Raw genomic sequence first — 15,914 nt, 5'->3', positions numbered from 1 at the left:
ACTTTTCAGAACCACATGTCCTACTGCCATCATAAGTTCAAATACATACTTGAAAAGATAAATTAATGAACTAAAGCAAAATTTAATTGGGTTTATTGCATTTAAGTGAACTTAAACCAAAGCAGTGTTTTGATTTTAGATCTAAGAAATATGCTAGCTTCAATGACAGAAGTGCTTCCTCAGGAATAAATGAAAGGTTAAAGTTCTGCAAGCAAGATTTTATGGGGCTCTCAGTACTTGGTTTTGAGTGTATGGAAAGCATACTGAGAGCTGCAAGGGCCTTATGGGATAAGTTTAGACAAGAGAACAGCATTGAAGGTTCGTCATGCGGCATTAATAGACTTCTTTTAGTTTATCACTGCCTAGATATGCATTTAGAATGTTTATAGATTAGTCAACCTATAGTACTCAAATTCAGATGAGATACAGACTATTTCTCATCTTTGAATGGCTTGCCAAAGAACTGGAAATAATTTACTGATGACCCTAGTATTATGTCTTTATTATGTTTGCTGAGTGGAGTTTACATTTACATTTTACTCCAGAAAGGTCTCATTAATTAATCATTAATTACTTTTAAATGGTGATTGAAATAATTACAGATGAAGGGAAGCAATTAAAGAACTTGATTTCCATTTTAGACTCCAGTAAGATACACAAAGACTCTGCTATTACCAGTTGTTCTGGTGGTTTTTGGGGTAATCATCAAAAGGGTAAGTGATTGATTTCGTGAGTCGCCTTTACCTTAAACTTACATTTCAGGTTTTTTTTTGAAGGGATTGCTATTTATTTATTTATTTTATATGGGAAGACATTTATATGGGAAGAAATTGATATGATGGGTGAACCTTTGCTGACTGCTAGGTGCCTGCCAAGCCATGCTGCCATTCCTTACCCTCACTATGATGGGGGAAGATGAGTAGAAAAATCTCGTGGGTCAAGATAATTACAGGGGCCTCACTCTCTGATTCGCTGTAATGAATTGAGGAAGATCAAATTAAATTTTTTGTGAATTAAAAATAAAATGCAAGAAGAAAAGAAAAAGCTAAAACCATCTTCTCTTCATCCCCAGGCTCAATAGGTCCCTTCCATAGTCTGCAGTTCTTTTAAGAATGGGGTCGGCTTAGGTCCTTTCCATGGGGTACAGTTCTTCAGAAACAGACTGCTCCAGCATGAGTCCCCCACAGGTTGCAGCTCCTGCCAGAAAATCTGCAACAGCTTTGTGGGCTCTTGTCCACAAGCTGCAGTTCCTGCCAGGAGCTGTTTCCTTTGTGGGCTCTCTGTGGGTTGCAGCATCCTTCAAGGCATGCACACCTGCTCTGGCATGGGCTCCTGCACAGATCTCAGGTGAATTTCTGTCTGCTCCACCATAACCCTTCATTGCCCTCCAGGGGAAAAGAAAAACAACTTATATCACTGTGGTGTTCTCCAAAAGATGTAGTCTCATGGTTCTCATGGAGCATTTCCTCCCTCTCCTTCACTGGCCTCGGTGACTTGAGTCTGGTTTCATTCCCAGTTTTCTTGCTGCTCTCTCTTAAACATGCTGCAGAGTTACCTTTTTGTAAACATGTTATCAACAGGGGCCCCACCAGTGTTGCTGATGAGTTCAGCTTTGCCCAGTGGTAGATCTGGTTTGAAGCTGTCTGGAACTGGCTCTCTCTGACATGGGAGCTGCCCCAGCTCTCTTCCCACAGAAGCCACCCCTGCAATGCTCCTGCTACTGAAACCTTGACATGTAAACCCAATACAGTCAGAAAAACAGGTTTTCAAGAACATGTATTTAAAATTCTGTATTCTCATTACAAAGATTTTTGCAAAGGTCCAGTCCTGAGTCAGTTAGAAGAAATTTCTCTTATTTAGCTGATGAATACTAAACTGGAGTTTATAACTGTTTTTGTAAATTTGGTTATGTATAATTTGTATAAAAACAACTTACAGTTTGCACAGGAACAGATGGGATAACTGCTAAGTGCCTGGCTAATTAAACATCCTCTAAAAGAAGTTCTGGCTAAAACATTGCATGTCTTTTATCTTAGCATTATCTCAAAAAGAGATTACCCAGGTGTAGTTTAATTTAGCAAATGTTGAAAATGCTTCAAAATGCTTTTGAAAGTACGTTCATACTTTTTGTTGCCTCTTGTTTTTTTTCAGGCAATTAAATATATTCTGTCCTCCTTATCTCACACAGGCCGATATGAAAAGTAAGTATTGTCTTCTTTTGTAATGTAAAACTGAATTTTGGTTTGCTATGTGCTACAAAGTTCAGAATTCTACATTATGTAAGTTCTTTTTGAAAGGTTAGTTATGTGCAGTTCGGTAACTGAATGGCTATATTGCAAATGGTATTTTTATATTATAACTAAAATGAAAGTTATCTAACATGTTTTAGACATCTTAAACCCATTTATGCATAGATTTTATATTTAATGATTTACTTTTCTGGTCTTTTCCTAAAGCAGTATTTATGTGCTTTTTTGGCTTTTTTACTATAAATAGTAAATACAAATTCTTTTTTCCCTCATTAATTTCTTCGTGGTTATAAAGGTACCAGAGTTTTATCTCGTGGAAGTAATTAAACAAAACCTGCTAAAACCAGTACTCGAGATTTCCAAATAGATACAGGGATTGAGGAAGATGGTTATGATTTGCAATTTATTTCAAAACTTGCATAGAGGGGTGGAAAAAATTCTAACGCTTGATTCATGCTTACCAGATTAGCTGCATTGTCTAATGCCATTAGAGATTATCTTATTATAAAGCCATTTCTTCTGTACATAAATAATGATGGATTTTGGGTTGTTATTTTTTTCAGAGAAGAACGTTTTAACCATGGTGAGGTAAGATTCTTTTTCTGCACAATTTTGTTCCTGTGTTAATGCAAATACTCAGTATTGAAATGCAGGTTGCAATGGGCTGATGCTAATACATGTGGTTTATTTGCATCTAAGTATTTGCATCATTATTTCCCTCATCTTAAGTTGGGTCTGGTATGTCACCAGAATAACTCTGAAATGTTGAACAAAGGAATATACTGGCTAATGGGGGTCATTGTGCAAGAGAGGAATCTTGTGCTTTTACTGTAGCTGTTCCAAAAGACACTGAAGCTAGGCTGGACCTTCTGTTTTCCACATGCAGACTGAGAAGAAGATGGTTCCTTTACTGGGTTTTCACATGACATGTAATGTTCAAATTCTATTTTGAGATATGCCATAATGAATGTTGTAGTATACATGGTTCTTTTTAGTAAAACTCTTCAAAGCCACATAGTGTGTCGCCCTCTGGAGCCCTCGGCACAGGACGAACGTGGACCTGTTACAGCAGGTCCAGAAGAGGTCCACAAAAACAGAGGGATAGAACACCTCTCCAGTGAAGACAGGCTGAGAGAGTTGGGATGTTCAGCCAGGAGAAGAGAAGGCTGCAGGAAGACTTTAGTGGGGCCTTTCATTGCTTAAAGGGGGCCTATCAAAAAGACAAGGACAACTTTTTAGCTGGCCTGTTCCATTAGGACAAGGGATAGTGACTTAGAACTGGAATCAGATAAATTTAGGCAAGCTATAGGGAAGAAATCTTACTACAATGAGAGTGGTGAAACACTGGGATCAGGTGGCCCAGAGAGTTGGTAGATGTCTGTGATGGTTTAAGCTCAAGTTGCCTTAGAGGAGGTTTAGATTGGATATTAGGAAAAATCCCTAAAAGAATTTTCAAGCAGTGGGATAGGCTGCCCAGGGAAGGAGTTGAATCACCATCCCTGAAGGCATTTAAAGACATGTAGATGTGGCACTGAGGTCATGGTTTAGCAGTGAGCTTGGCAGTGTTAGATTAATGAGTGGACATGACCTTAGAGGCTTTTTCAAACTTGAATGATTCTATGATAATCAATCAGATAAAAGCACTGATTGCAAAAATGCCTCTATTTAGCACAGCACTTTGACAAGTGACATAGATTAATGTTAGGAGTAATGAGTGATGTATCTGATGCTTTTTAGAATACTAAAGCAAGCTGCCTCTGATTCTGTCATTATCAAGGATGATCTTGTTTTCTTCTCTTACTCTATACTTGTGTATTTTGGGCGCTAAAAAGCAGGGTCTCTTAACTTCTATAAAGAGGTTATACAAGAAGTTTTACACATTCTGTTGTTGTCTAAGTGAAGCCTGTTAATGGCTAAGGATTTTTTTTTAATAGCTAGCTGTTTCTCTAGCTCCTTTTTCTTTTATTGATAATATTTCTCTTTCCTGTTATTCCATTCGTCAGCATACTACATGCGCTCCAGATAAAAGATTACAAAAAGTCATTATCACCGTCTGAAATACGAATATCTTTACTTTGACTTGGACTCTTTCAGATAAGCTCATCATTTAAGCTATACTGAAAATGAAGTTATGTGTTTAAGGCAGAAATCAAAAGTATGTAAATTTGCTTCTGCGTCTTGTGGTTTCTTTTTTTCTTTTCAGCTGGTATTCCATGCATTGCAGCTGTTGGCATACAGTGTCCTAGCGATTTTAATCATGAGACTGAAGCTGTTTTTAACACCACATCTGTGCATTATGGCTTCCTTGGTGTGTTCAAAACAGGTAAGGTCTTTTTTATCCTGTAGCTATCTCAGTACTTAGAGTATTACACAGATATTTGTCCTAAAGCAGATTTCTCTGTGTGTAATTGCTGAATCTGAGGGTACCAGATAAAAATAAACCAGATTATATTGCCTGTCAAAAATGGTTCCATTCTCCCCTCTTCCCAAATAAAGCAAAAATCTTGCTTTATGCAACTTGTCCAACTGCATTATTATATGAGTTAGCATGCTGTGTATCAAGCTTGAGCACAGGGAGGCATCTCTTAGATTTTACTGTGTTTGCACACCTCTATGCCACTGCAAGTTTTTATTGACTATTAATTTTATCCAGTGTTTGTCTTTGTTTACACTGTGTTTTCACAGCTCTTCAGAGCTTACTGCCTTGCATATTTCCTGCCTATTAATTCTTTTTACAAGTCTCGTTTGAAGTCTGGCTTGTTGAAAACATTTCAGTCATAAAAATCAAAACTCATATGCCTAACTCAGACTTAATCTTACCACTTTGAATAATCTGTAACATCAAATGTTAACTAGATTTCCTCTAGATATAAAAAGTCTTAGAATAGGCTTTCCATGTTTCATTATCTGTGTTTCTGAGAAGTGAACATGATTAAATCTCTTATTTAAATAGCTATTTTAGAATCTTTGAACATGCAGCAAAAGTAGGGTAAGTAGTCCTTTATCTGGGAAGCAGGCAGGAAAGGTAGATTGAAAAATGTCTGAACAGCTGGGCCCAGAAATGGGTGGTGCCAAATCTGGTTGAAGGCCAGTGCTGGGTCCAGGGCTGCTCAATGTCTTTGTTAATGGACTGAAGGGTGGGGCACAGGGTACCTTTAGAAAGTTTGCTGATGGGGCAGAGCTGGGAGAAATAGCAGAGTCTTTCACGTGGTGCCCAGTGACAGGACCAGAGGTGATGGGCACACCCTGAAATGCAGGCAGTTCCCTCTGGACATGGGGCACCTTTTCACTGGGAGGGTGAAAAGCGTTGGCACAGATTGCCCAGGGATGTGGTGGAATGTCCAAAGAATCAGGTCCATCCTTGGAGGTATTTGGAAGCTGGACATGGATCAGGGACATTTGGCTCTGGGTGACCATGCTCAAACCAGCCTTCAGAGGTTCCTGTCACCCTGCATGCACTGTGGTGTTGTAGAAAGTGTCTAAAAGGGAATTAGGGTGCTATGGTGAAGGCAGTTCCTGTCTGTGGAGCAGCTGATAGCTGTGTCAAACAACTGGAGGATTAGTGAATGAGACAGATTTATGCAAAGAGGAGAAAGCTATCTCATGTTTGACCAGCTGAACAAATAATTGTTTCCCAGAAAACTGAACTGCTTCCTAAATGATCTTTAGAGAAGGGTAGTTCTTTATAACACTGGACAGATTACACTGTATCAGTCTGCTTAAATGTGCTCATCCCTTTCTGATGCCTGATGTACTTGGCATAGGTTAAAGTGCCACGCATTTGCCAAAATCAGATTAATCTCTACAGTTAAAATATAAAATGCTAAGAAATTATCAAAACCTCTTTCTTTAGCCACCTTGTAATTGGGACTTAGAAATTTCCTCTACATGCTTGCTATTCTGGAAGATTCACAGATGTCCAGTTTTGCAGCTCTTAGTTGTTCTTGAAATGCAGGCATCCTCCTAGGTGATCTGGTTGTTCAAGCAATAGCAGTTGCACTGGTTATTTTTCTAAGTGAACTTTCATAAGATGTTTCTGAGTAATTTGAAATGAAGCTGCTTTTCAGAAGTCAGAGGAACAAAATGAAAAAATGTTCTTTTAACACCCAATTTCTAGATAACAGTTATGATTTAGATTAATGCTGTCCAAAGTTGATTTGTTCTTAGTTATTTTTTAACTGTATATTTCTTGACGGGCTTTTCTGCCCTGTTGGTTGTGGTGGTGGTGTGGTAGTAGTAGTAGAGTTTTGTAGTGAAGTTCAGGACTAAAAGTTTTTATATATTTTGAGCCACAGTAAAATCTGTGCTGATTTTTTTTAGCTGCATGGTGACTTTTTTTTTTTAAAAGCACCAGAGTGATAGCATTTCAGTAATTTTTCCTGGATTGTTGTGTGTTTTTAGTACTGCAGCTGAGGTCATCAGGCCAGTTAGTGAATGCTGGTGCTTTTCATAATTGTTGCATGTTGGATCTTAGAGGATGCCACGTGTCGTAAATGTGTAACTATTGAAAGGGAGGACAGTAGACAGTATTTTGTCAATATTTTTTTATCTGCTGCTTCCAACTGCATTTTGGCCCTTTGATTGTTCTGCTGTTTCCTATTGTGGAGTGAGAGTAAGCTTCTAAGGGAGCTGCAGTTGCAGATGATAACCTGCTCTGGAAGCTGCCCCTGTTGGATCAGGTGACTTTGGTCCATAACTTTTCCTTCCTTCATTGCAGCATCATGGAGGCTTGAAAGAAACAGGTCATGAGTGCTAGGGAAGGGCTTTAGATTGCTGCAGGTCAGACATTTATTTTGTGCAGAAAGGGATAAATGACCAGCAGTGATACATAATACAGCCTGGGGATATCCTGGCCCTGGCTTGGGCCTGAGGAGAAGTGTTCAGGTGAATCCAACTTTAGGTGAACAGCATAAGGGGAAATAAAATAGATTTCCTTGTCCTGTTATTAGTGAAGGTTCTTTTACCTGTTTAGGTGTTCCCCAGGTTGGTGCTGATTGATACCTGTAGAAGACAAGCTGGATTTTTTTCCTGGTCTGACAGATGTGTGCTTGCTGTAGTAGAGAGAGGCTGACAATCTTCCAAGCAATACAGGACTGGCTTCAGCATGGTAGACAAACACTGGCCCATAAGGCTGTTGAGCCACCATTGAGCAGATCACCTCTAAGACTTAAGCAAACAATAAGAAAACTCTTTTTTGTTCTTGTTTGGGTTGGTTTGCTTGTGTTTGTAGGGCCAGGAAAATATGAAGTGTTTTTTGATGAGCTTTTTCTATCCTACTGGCAGGTGAGGAGAAGTGGTTTTTTGAGGCTGAAAAATCTAATTGTATGTGCAATACTGATCCAGAATTTCTTGGATGGAGGAAGATGAGATTTGTGACAAAATGATTGATTAACACTCAGTACAGTATATCACTGGGTAAAGTTTTAGATGTTTGAATGAACATAAGTTAATAAGTGACAGTTTGGTTTTACAGATGCAAGAAAAATTTAAGCAAATTTAAGACAGGCATTTATCTTACTGCAATTGAGGTCAACACTGTCCTTTCATCTAGCAGGCCATGAAAGCTTATCTGCAGTGGTATGTTAGTATATCTAGTTTCTTTTGAGGCTAAAAATTACTGTTTGCACATGGAAAAGAAATTTTGTGTGTTGCGTTGTTTCAGCCCATTGTGTGAATCCCTGCACTTTCCATTTTTCCATTACCAGCAGCCTGTGGCAGCTGATGGGCAATAAAAATGATAATGTTCTTTTTCAAATAAAGAGTATTTTCATTGTCTGGAATGCTTTCTGATGAAAAGAAGTGACCTAATGTTGATTTTCATTGGAAAGTAATTCACTTCATAACACATTTTCAAGAAAGGATTTTTAATGAAATAAAAATATAAAGTAGCTGCATCTTTACAAATGGAGCAACTCCCTTCTTCTGTACAGCTGCATTTTAAGTATGAGAAACCTGCTATTAGAACCTTTACTTCTCTTAGGTTGAACAAGGAGGAGTAATTAAATTAGGGATGATTCAGTTTTGTCATGGAACTCACTGTTTGTTCTTCAAGTTAGGCCCAGATCTTCTGCTGTTAATGTTCAGAATTTTGACCATTTGCATCCACACATTTCTTCTTTCTGTTAGGGAAAATGATGCTATCCTGAGTGGCAATTTTGAAAACAAAATAAAATCGCTGAAGAAATACTTAAAATATTCATTTGGGGAAGATAACCTAAAAACTAAAAAACAACCCAAAACCTTGAATTGATAAAAAAAAAACAAAAACAAAAAACATAAGGAACAGCATCCGATGAAAGAAATGCTTTTTTTGCATTGCATGTATATTCAATCATTTTAGGCTCCTTGTGTAAACAAAATAGTGCTAAATTCAGAGACTTTGAACATCCATGAGGCTTTATAAAAGCGTGACAGTAATGTAATTTTCTTTGATTTTAAAAGTTGGGGAACTGTCAAAGTTCTAACATGTCAATGAAGTGACATTTTTGCAGCTGTTGGTGTAAAGGAGGTTTGCTCATGTAGAGCAGCCTACAAATGAATTCATTTCACTTCATCCTTCCAGATCCACACAGTGGTCAGGCCTGTTTGGGAAATTAACTTTCCCTGGATAGTATTGCTCTTCTTCTCTGAGTGTTTAGTGAGTCTTTAGGGATGAGAGTAGAGTATACTGTATCTTTGGAGAGGTGGCTGGAGAATTTTAATAATCTGAGGTAGTTTGTGGTTAGTTCATAAGAAAGATAAAACACACTACTTAATTGGTGTAGTCAGCCTTGTGGGAGCTTCTACTGAGAGACTTTCTTTCATTGTTTCATGCTTTAATTGAAAAAACCCAAATAACAGTACTATGAATTAAATGTATTTATTTAGTGTGAGTTTGATACTTTTGATGTGTGGAGCCTTCTAATTGGGAAAAAAATGTAGTTTCTACTTTCTTATTTAATGGTTCAGGTATGGAGATGTGATAAAGTGTTACTGCTCAAATTAAGCTTCCACACAGCAAATTTAGTACTACTTTTTTATGTACTACTTTAAAGTACTTTTAAAGTACTACTTTACTACTTTATGAATATTTGCTTAGAGCCTCCAGCAAATTGCTTTTAGGAAACAATGCAAGCCCCAGTTGAAGAAAGGAAAGAGTGGGGTATAAAGCAGCGTTAAGCTTACTGTCTTCCAAGTCTGTCTTTCTAATGTGTTTTAAAAGTTTGTAGTACAATCTCTAATCTGTATACTAAGATAAAAACTCTAGATAGAAACAGGAGATAAAATACTGTTAAAGTCCTGTTGCTTTATTGAATCATCTTTCCTTGCAGATTTTGATATCTGAGATTTGACATTCAACTTTAAAAGTTTACATTAATGTGAATTTTTAAAATTCTTTTTTTTATTTATTTAGAATTGCAAATGTGATGTGCAATATTTGTTGAACATGAGTAATTCTTAGGAATTGCATTCTGAAATACAGTATATATTGTATATAATATTATGTTCTGAACTATATTATAATGCTATGAATTATAATCTGAAGTTTAGTGGAGAAGAAATAGCAGAGATGTTTTATAGTGCAATATATGTTAGATTCTTCATAGAGAAATAAAAATGAATTGTTCTGCATACAACATTACAGAATTGTTGTCTAGGAATTAATTGATTCTTGCATTTCAGTTGTTTGGATGGCTCTTCTATAAAGTCCAGCCCAAAACATTGGTCTTTGCTATTCTAGCATTGATGACAATAGAGGGATCTGCAAACCTTCGAACTCAGTGGAACATCATGGGAGAATTTAGCAATTTGCCACAGGAAGAACTTCTAGAATGGATACAAGTCAATACTAGACAAGGTGAACTATTTAATAATGTAGGATGTCCCCATTTATTGTGAGGTTGAACCATGGAATCTGTCACAAATGACTGCAGAGGTGTTGCTACGATCTGCAGCTCTGGCATGTCTACTTGTCCACATAAAAGCTATGTCCAGTGAAAAAAAGCACCAGAAGCTGTCTTTGTTAGACTCCTGGCTACTGGTCTGGAGGTTCTAACCACTGGTGGAGTATTTTCAACAAAAGCATCTTTGCCAAGCCCAATTAAAATAGGTTTTTACTTAAATGATGCTGGTCTTGTATGTTGGTACATGATCAGCATTTTGCTAGAGGAGAATTAAAAATGTCTATGTGTGTTGTGGTTGCACCCCTCCTTTTCCTAAAATCTGTTAGAAAATTGGATGGAAACAAGGTACTTACCTTTCTAGAGGGAATATATGTTAAAGCCATAGTGAACTGAGATTTTACTGCCCGTTTAACACTGATGAAAGAGTTGTTATAATGAGTATGTTATTCTGCCCATTCAAGAAAAATGAGTTAATTAAATCTCCATTCTTAGATGCTTAGTTATCTAATTGCTTATATTGAGTTCAAGGTTACAAAAAACCCAAACTAAAACACTGATTTTGTGCATTTCCTGTTGATGTCACATACAGCCTTTTAAAAAGGAGTAACCCTACCCTTTTCATAGTTTTCCTACAGGATTACTGCTCAGATATTTGAATTGCTTCTCTAATTGTTTCATTCCTCATTTCAAAAATGCTTTTGATTGTGTATTTCAGATGCAGTTTTTGCAGGAGCAATGCCTACAATGGCAAGTGTCAAATTGTCTACACTTCGTCCTATTGTAAATCATCCTCACTATGAAGATGCAGGATTGAGGTAAATTTTGCAGTTGAGGTTTTATTTGTGTCTGCTATTGATTCTCATAATGCCTGTAATACACAATAGGAATGGCATTGTTTTATATTGTAAAATTTGTTGAAACCTCACAGAACTGGATTTGTTATTTCAGTCAGAATGAAAACACGTTATTTCTTGAGGATTTGTGTTCATCAGAAAGGATACACTCTAGGGACAGATATGGCTTCAAACTTCAAAATCAGAATTAAGTTAAGGAATTTGATTTCATCAGTTCAATTATATCCTTTCTTCATTCTAGTTACTCCTGACATTGTAGACAGATATAATTTTTTTTTCCATGATAGCCAGTGTATTTATTTCTATTAGCTTTCTGTGATGGGCTGTCATTTTTTGTGATAATTGGTTAATTATTGAAGCTGAAATTTTGGGATGGAGTTACTAAGATTTGTACTCTTGTTATTTTCAAAATCAGGATATTTGCCTAAATTGAAATTGATTTATCTGAAAAGGTCATGAATTTCTTTTACTAAATTTAATAGCGTAGCATAATTTTTTTGTTAATTTGGTGAAACTGCTTGAAAGAAATCCAACACAACAAAAAGGCAGCAAGATAGAGGGGGATAAAAGAGAAAGGGCAGGGATTTTTTTTACATGCCTTATGTCCTTAGTTCTCTGCCTGGCATTAACTGGCTTTAACTTTTGGTCAGACAGTGGGACTGGGATGATCACTGCAGGTCCCTTTCAACTGAAATATTCTGTCCTAGTTACAAAATCATGGGAAAAATAAGGTAAAGGCAATACCTGTATTAAGTGTCAGAAGATGGATAGGCTTTAAGAGCATCATGCTTTGCACATTCAGAGCAGGATATTGCTGGATATGATGTGGACTGGCCTGGTTTGGGGGGACCATAAAGGTCTTCTACTTCCAAAACAGGATTGTGGTGTCCGAAGGCTGATTTTGCTTGATGACTGTAGGTGGACTCCAGGTCTTGTGCTCTGCATTTCAAAATGTCCCAGCAAGGGCAGTGTGACCATAGTGACCCACAGTGATGGGGTCACTGTGGAGAGACTTGGCACAGGATTGTTTCCTCCTGATCACCCCAGTCCAAGCAAGCTCATTTCTAGTCCTCAGTATTCCACGGTAAATGCATTGCTTTGACATCTTTACACTTGCAGTTCACAGTAACCATGGATCCTGTTACACAGTTGTCTCCTGCTACAGAAAAACTGTATAACTTGTTCTTGGAATCCTTATATTTCTGAAGACATGATCATACTTCAGCAAATGGCACTATTTATGTAAACTTTGCTTCGGCATAGTTACCTTGTGAAATAAAAAAGCCTTCCTCTCCAGTCTAAGGTTAAAGCTTACATTTTCATGCTCTATTGTAGCTAACCCTTAGATTTTTCTTTTTGAAGGGCCAGGACTAAAGTAGTGTATTCCATGTACAGTCGAAAACCTGCAAGTCAAGTAAAAAGAGATTTGATAAAACTAGGAGTGAATTACTACATCCTTGAAGAGTCATTGTGTGTAAGCAGAAAAAAGTAAGTAATCTCCCTCTTTCTCACAAGAATGATACACTTCTGAAATATGTAGTCTAAAATTCATATCAAGTTTTGATTTGTGGTTTATTTATTAAAAGTGTCCAAAATACATTTTTGTCCAGCATCTGTAGATAGTAACTGATGTAATTGACTTTACCCTCATTAGCAGCCCTGTGTTCTGTGTGTGAACCTGGGAAGCTCTGTGATATGGGTTTTTAAGCTTCACTGTAAAACCCTGAAGGAAAGAAGTCATTACAAAGGAAAGAAGCAGTTATTCTCTGATGGCAAGAACAGCTGTGTGTGTATAATGAAAGCCTGGTATGAATAAAAGGTGCTGAGTAAAAGATATTTGGAGCACCAAAATGTTATGACCACTAATAGTCAGTAAAAATTTTGTTACATTTAAGATGTTCTCCAGAAAGAGCTATGCTTTTACTGCCCCCCTCACCCCCCACCTTGGTTTTTGGCCCCCCCTTCTCTTTCTGGCCTCCAGAGCAGAATTAGTTTGGATTTTTTATTTCATTTTCTTTTCATTTAGAATAAAATTAAATGTATGTGTTCAATTTATTTTCTGTTATCTTGGATAAAATTAGAAAATTCACAGTTATTATAACTTTGAAAGGCAGTTTTACAGGGAATTGATGTTGGCTGTGATTTTTTATAAAAACAAGGAATTACTACTTTTTTAAGGTGTTTTATTTCCTGAATTTTCTTTAGAAATGTTAGCAATATGGATATCACACTCCATTTTATAGGAAGATTTAAGGGTCCCTGGTAATGTATAATGTGTTGCATAATTTGCATTGTTTTATGTGCTTCCTCTTCCAAATTAATTCTTTATTAATTACATAACCACAAAAGCCATTCTCAATACTATTTTTAAATTACTGCTATATTTATTGATTTTGTAATCTGATAATTTTTCTAGTATAGAGACAAACTTTAAAAAATGCAGATGGTACAATCAAGTATTCATGGGGCACTATGAATGAAGCTTCATGAGTTTTTTATGGCATTTCTTCATTTCTCGTTTCATATTCCTGTTTTTTAGGCCTGGCTGCAGTATGCCTGAAATTTGGGATGTCGAAGATCCTGCTAATAGAGGAAAAATTCCTTTATGTACCCTTATGAGCAAGGATTCCAGGCCATATTTCATCACAGTATTTGAAAATAGCAATTACAGAGTCTTGAAGATTCCAAAGGAATAACATTTCAATGCAATGAAGCATCTGTCTTTCAAATCTTTAAACTAGTAACTGTAAGAATTCTAAATCAGAAATACCTTTTTTACTAGACTTAAAATGGAAAATGTGTATTTTATTTTTTACCATTTTAAGTGAATTCTGATTATAGAAATATCTTAAACCTAACAGTTTGGATTTCTATTTCAGGGTCAGTCCCTTGAGATTTGCTATGCAAATGATTATATGTTTGCACATTTTATTTAACACTGATCCAAAAAGAGCTAAAAGTAGCTATGGAAAAGTTCGTAGGTGGACTTGAAACTTCATTTTTTTGGTGCATGTTATTGGAATCCTATTGATATTAAAAAAGAAGACTAATAAGGGTAATATTTGCAGCAAGCAATAGTTTAGCTTCTCAGTGTCCAAGGGTTTTTAGCATTCTTATGCATTCAGAATAAGCTGGCATAATATACATGAAATTTTTAAGGGAAAATGCTTTATTCAGGAAAAATCTGTCATAGCCTTAGAAAGATACTAAAATAAATCCTTCACTGCCTTAACTAGACCTTCAGCGCCTAACTTGATAAGAAATTACTTTCAAAATTTAATGCCCTTTTTCCTTTCCCCATATATTAGATCCTGCCTGGACGTTGTCATCAGCATTAAAGAAAAACGAAATTTATCCCAGTTGTGCTATGGGTGTAGTCAGTTGTGTGGGTATAATTGCTCCAGCATTATTAGACTGGTTCTGCTGTTTTTCTGTCATCTTGATGTCACACCAGTGTTATAATTAGATAATAGAGAGCTCACTTTCTGAGATACCCAGTGCAAGGACACCCTTTAGTCGTTTATCTGACTTGGTAGAATTTTTGTATGTTTATTGCCATTGGGAGCTATCACAGTAATTGTGATTCTACTGCATCATAAGAGTGCTAAGGTCTAAGATGTTTCGCCGTGTGTTGTTCATGGTTTGGATTTGTTTCAACTAGTTTTTTTTGTTCACATCAGTCATTTGGTGTGACTGGTCTTTCCAGCCCTAATAGCATCTGGTGATCCTGGATGTTATAGGGACACCATCCATCACGCCTGTAACAGTGTCAATTAAATGGGAACCTGTGATAAAGTAGTAGTATAACAACTGATCAGTATTCTAAAACATCTTATTTTTTTATAATCTGTTTTATTGAGAGGGTGAGGGAGAATGGCTGAAAATGCATTAGCTTTTTAACTTTTACAGAATAGATTTTGGAAAAATTTCTATAAGGAAACTCACAAAAAAAGGGCTTTTGGGAAGTCACTTTTTAAAATGTTAATTGAATTCAAGGAAGCAGGAAAAAGTCTTTATATAAACATTGTGACTAGTGTTTCGGCACAAAAAGGTACTGTATTTTTATGAAGTTTATGCCAACTGTTGACATGTACTTATGTGGTTAAATAAAAAAGAGAAAGATGGAAATTGTGCTCATGTTTCTGGTAGGTGTTACACTTCTCTTATGTCTGTTAAACTGAAGTTTAACACAGTTACCACAGCAGATACAATTGGAGCCAAACTTTCAACTAAAAAAGTGCACAGAAGGGCTGCAGATGATTAAACCAAAATCACACACCTCTTTCTGGCTTCCTTTTTATTCAAAATATCAGTGCAGGAGTACGTGAAAAGACTGGTGGAATGAAGAAACATTTGAAAGTTAAAAGTTCAAAGATATGCTTTAATAAAAATGTTCGTCATTTGTTGAGGAGGTGACTTTTACTCGGTACATGGCCAGACATGCAAATTTTCATCTCCAGGGATATTATGCTGTTCATCTCTTTAAGCTACTCTGAAACCCAAATAATTATTTTCATCTGTTTGATATTAGTATGATAAAATTTAGTAATGGAAAAATATGGAGTAAAAAATGCAACATATGATTGTGAGGAAGAAACCTGTGAATTCTTGAATCAGGTATCCTATGTTAGGAATTTCCTGTCATCTCAGTAATTTGCTCTCAGTTTCAAAGGAAAGAATTTTTATTTAAACAACACAACATTTAACACCTAGGAGCACCATGTTAACATAGTGCTTATCGCTGCAACCTCAGCCAGAAAACACAAGTTGGAGGCTTCTTAGCTCTCATTGAAGTTGTTTCTCTCTTTGCAAGATCCAAATCAATAAATGTGTAACACAAGTAAGTTTGGCTTTAAATACATGCAGGCCTTAAAGTAATTTAGGCACAAAGCTGGAGTACTTCCATACTTGAAGACAGTTTCCATTAC

General features: G+C 36.5%; 1 protein-coding gene across 1 annotated transcript in view; it reads left to right on the top strand.

The window, feature by feature from the left end:
• DPY19L1 (dpy-19 like C-mannosyltransferase 1) overlaps positions 1 to 15,262 on the top strand; it is a 45,035-nt gene extending 29,773 nt beyond the window's left edge. Inside the window, exons 16-23 of the mRNA XM_054273433.1 lie at positions 642 to 713; positions 2,152 to 2,201; positions 2,813 to 2,837; positions 4,453 to 4,572; positions 9,912 to 10,086; positions 10,848 to 10,947; positions 12,349 to 12,474; positions 13,526 to 15,262. Of these exons, the coding sequence (XP_054129408.1) occupies positions 642 to 713; positions 2,152 to 2,201; positions 2,813 to 2,837; positions 4,453 to 4,572; positions 9,912 to 10,086; positions 10,848 to 10,947; positions 12,349 to 12,474; positions 13,526 to 13,682 (825 nt within the window). The 3' untranslated portion in view covers positions 13,683 to 15,262. The remainder of the gene's footprint in view (positions 1 to 641; positions 714 to 2,151; positions 2,202 to 2,812; positions 2,838 to 4,452; positions 4,573 to 9,911; positions 10,087 to 10,847; positions 10,948 to 12,348; positions 12,475 to 13,525) is intronic.
• Positions 15,263 to 15,914: the final 652 nt, after the last annotated feature.

This window comes from Melozone crissalis, unplaced genomic scaffold (genome assembly GCF_028551555.1).
Source record: "Melozone crissalis strain CALT ecotype California unplaced genomic scaffold, PUWL_Pcris_2 ptg000016l_1, whole genome shotgun sequence".
In the NCBI taxonomy this organism is placed as follows: domain Eukaryota; kingdom Metazoa; phylum Chordata; class Aves; order Passeriformes; family Passerellidae; genus Melozone; species Melozone crissalis.
The sequence above is the reverse complement of the archived record's forward strand: the minus strand, read 5'-3'. Positions and strand labels throughout refer to the sequence as shown.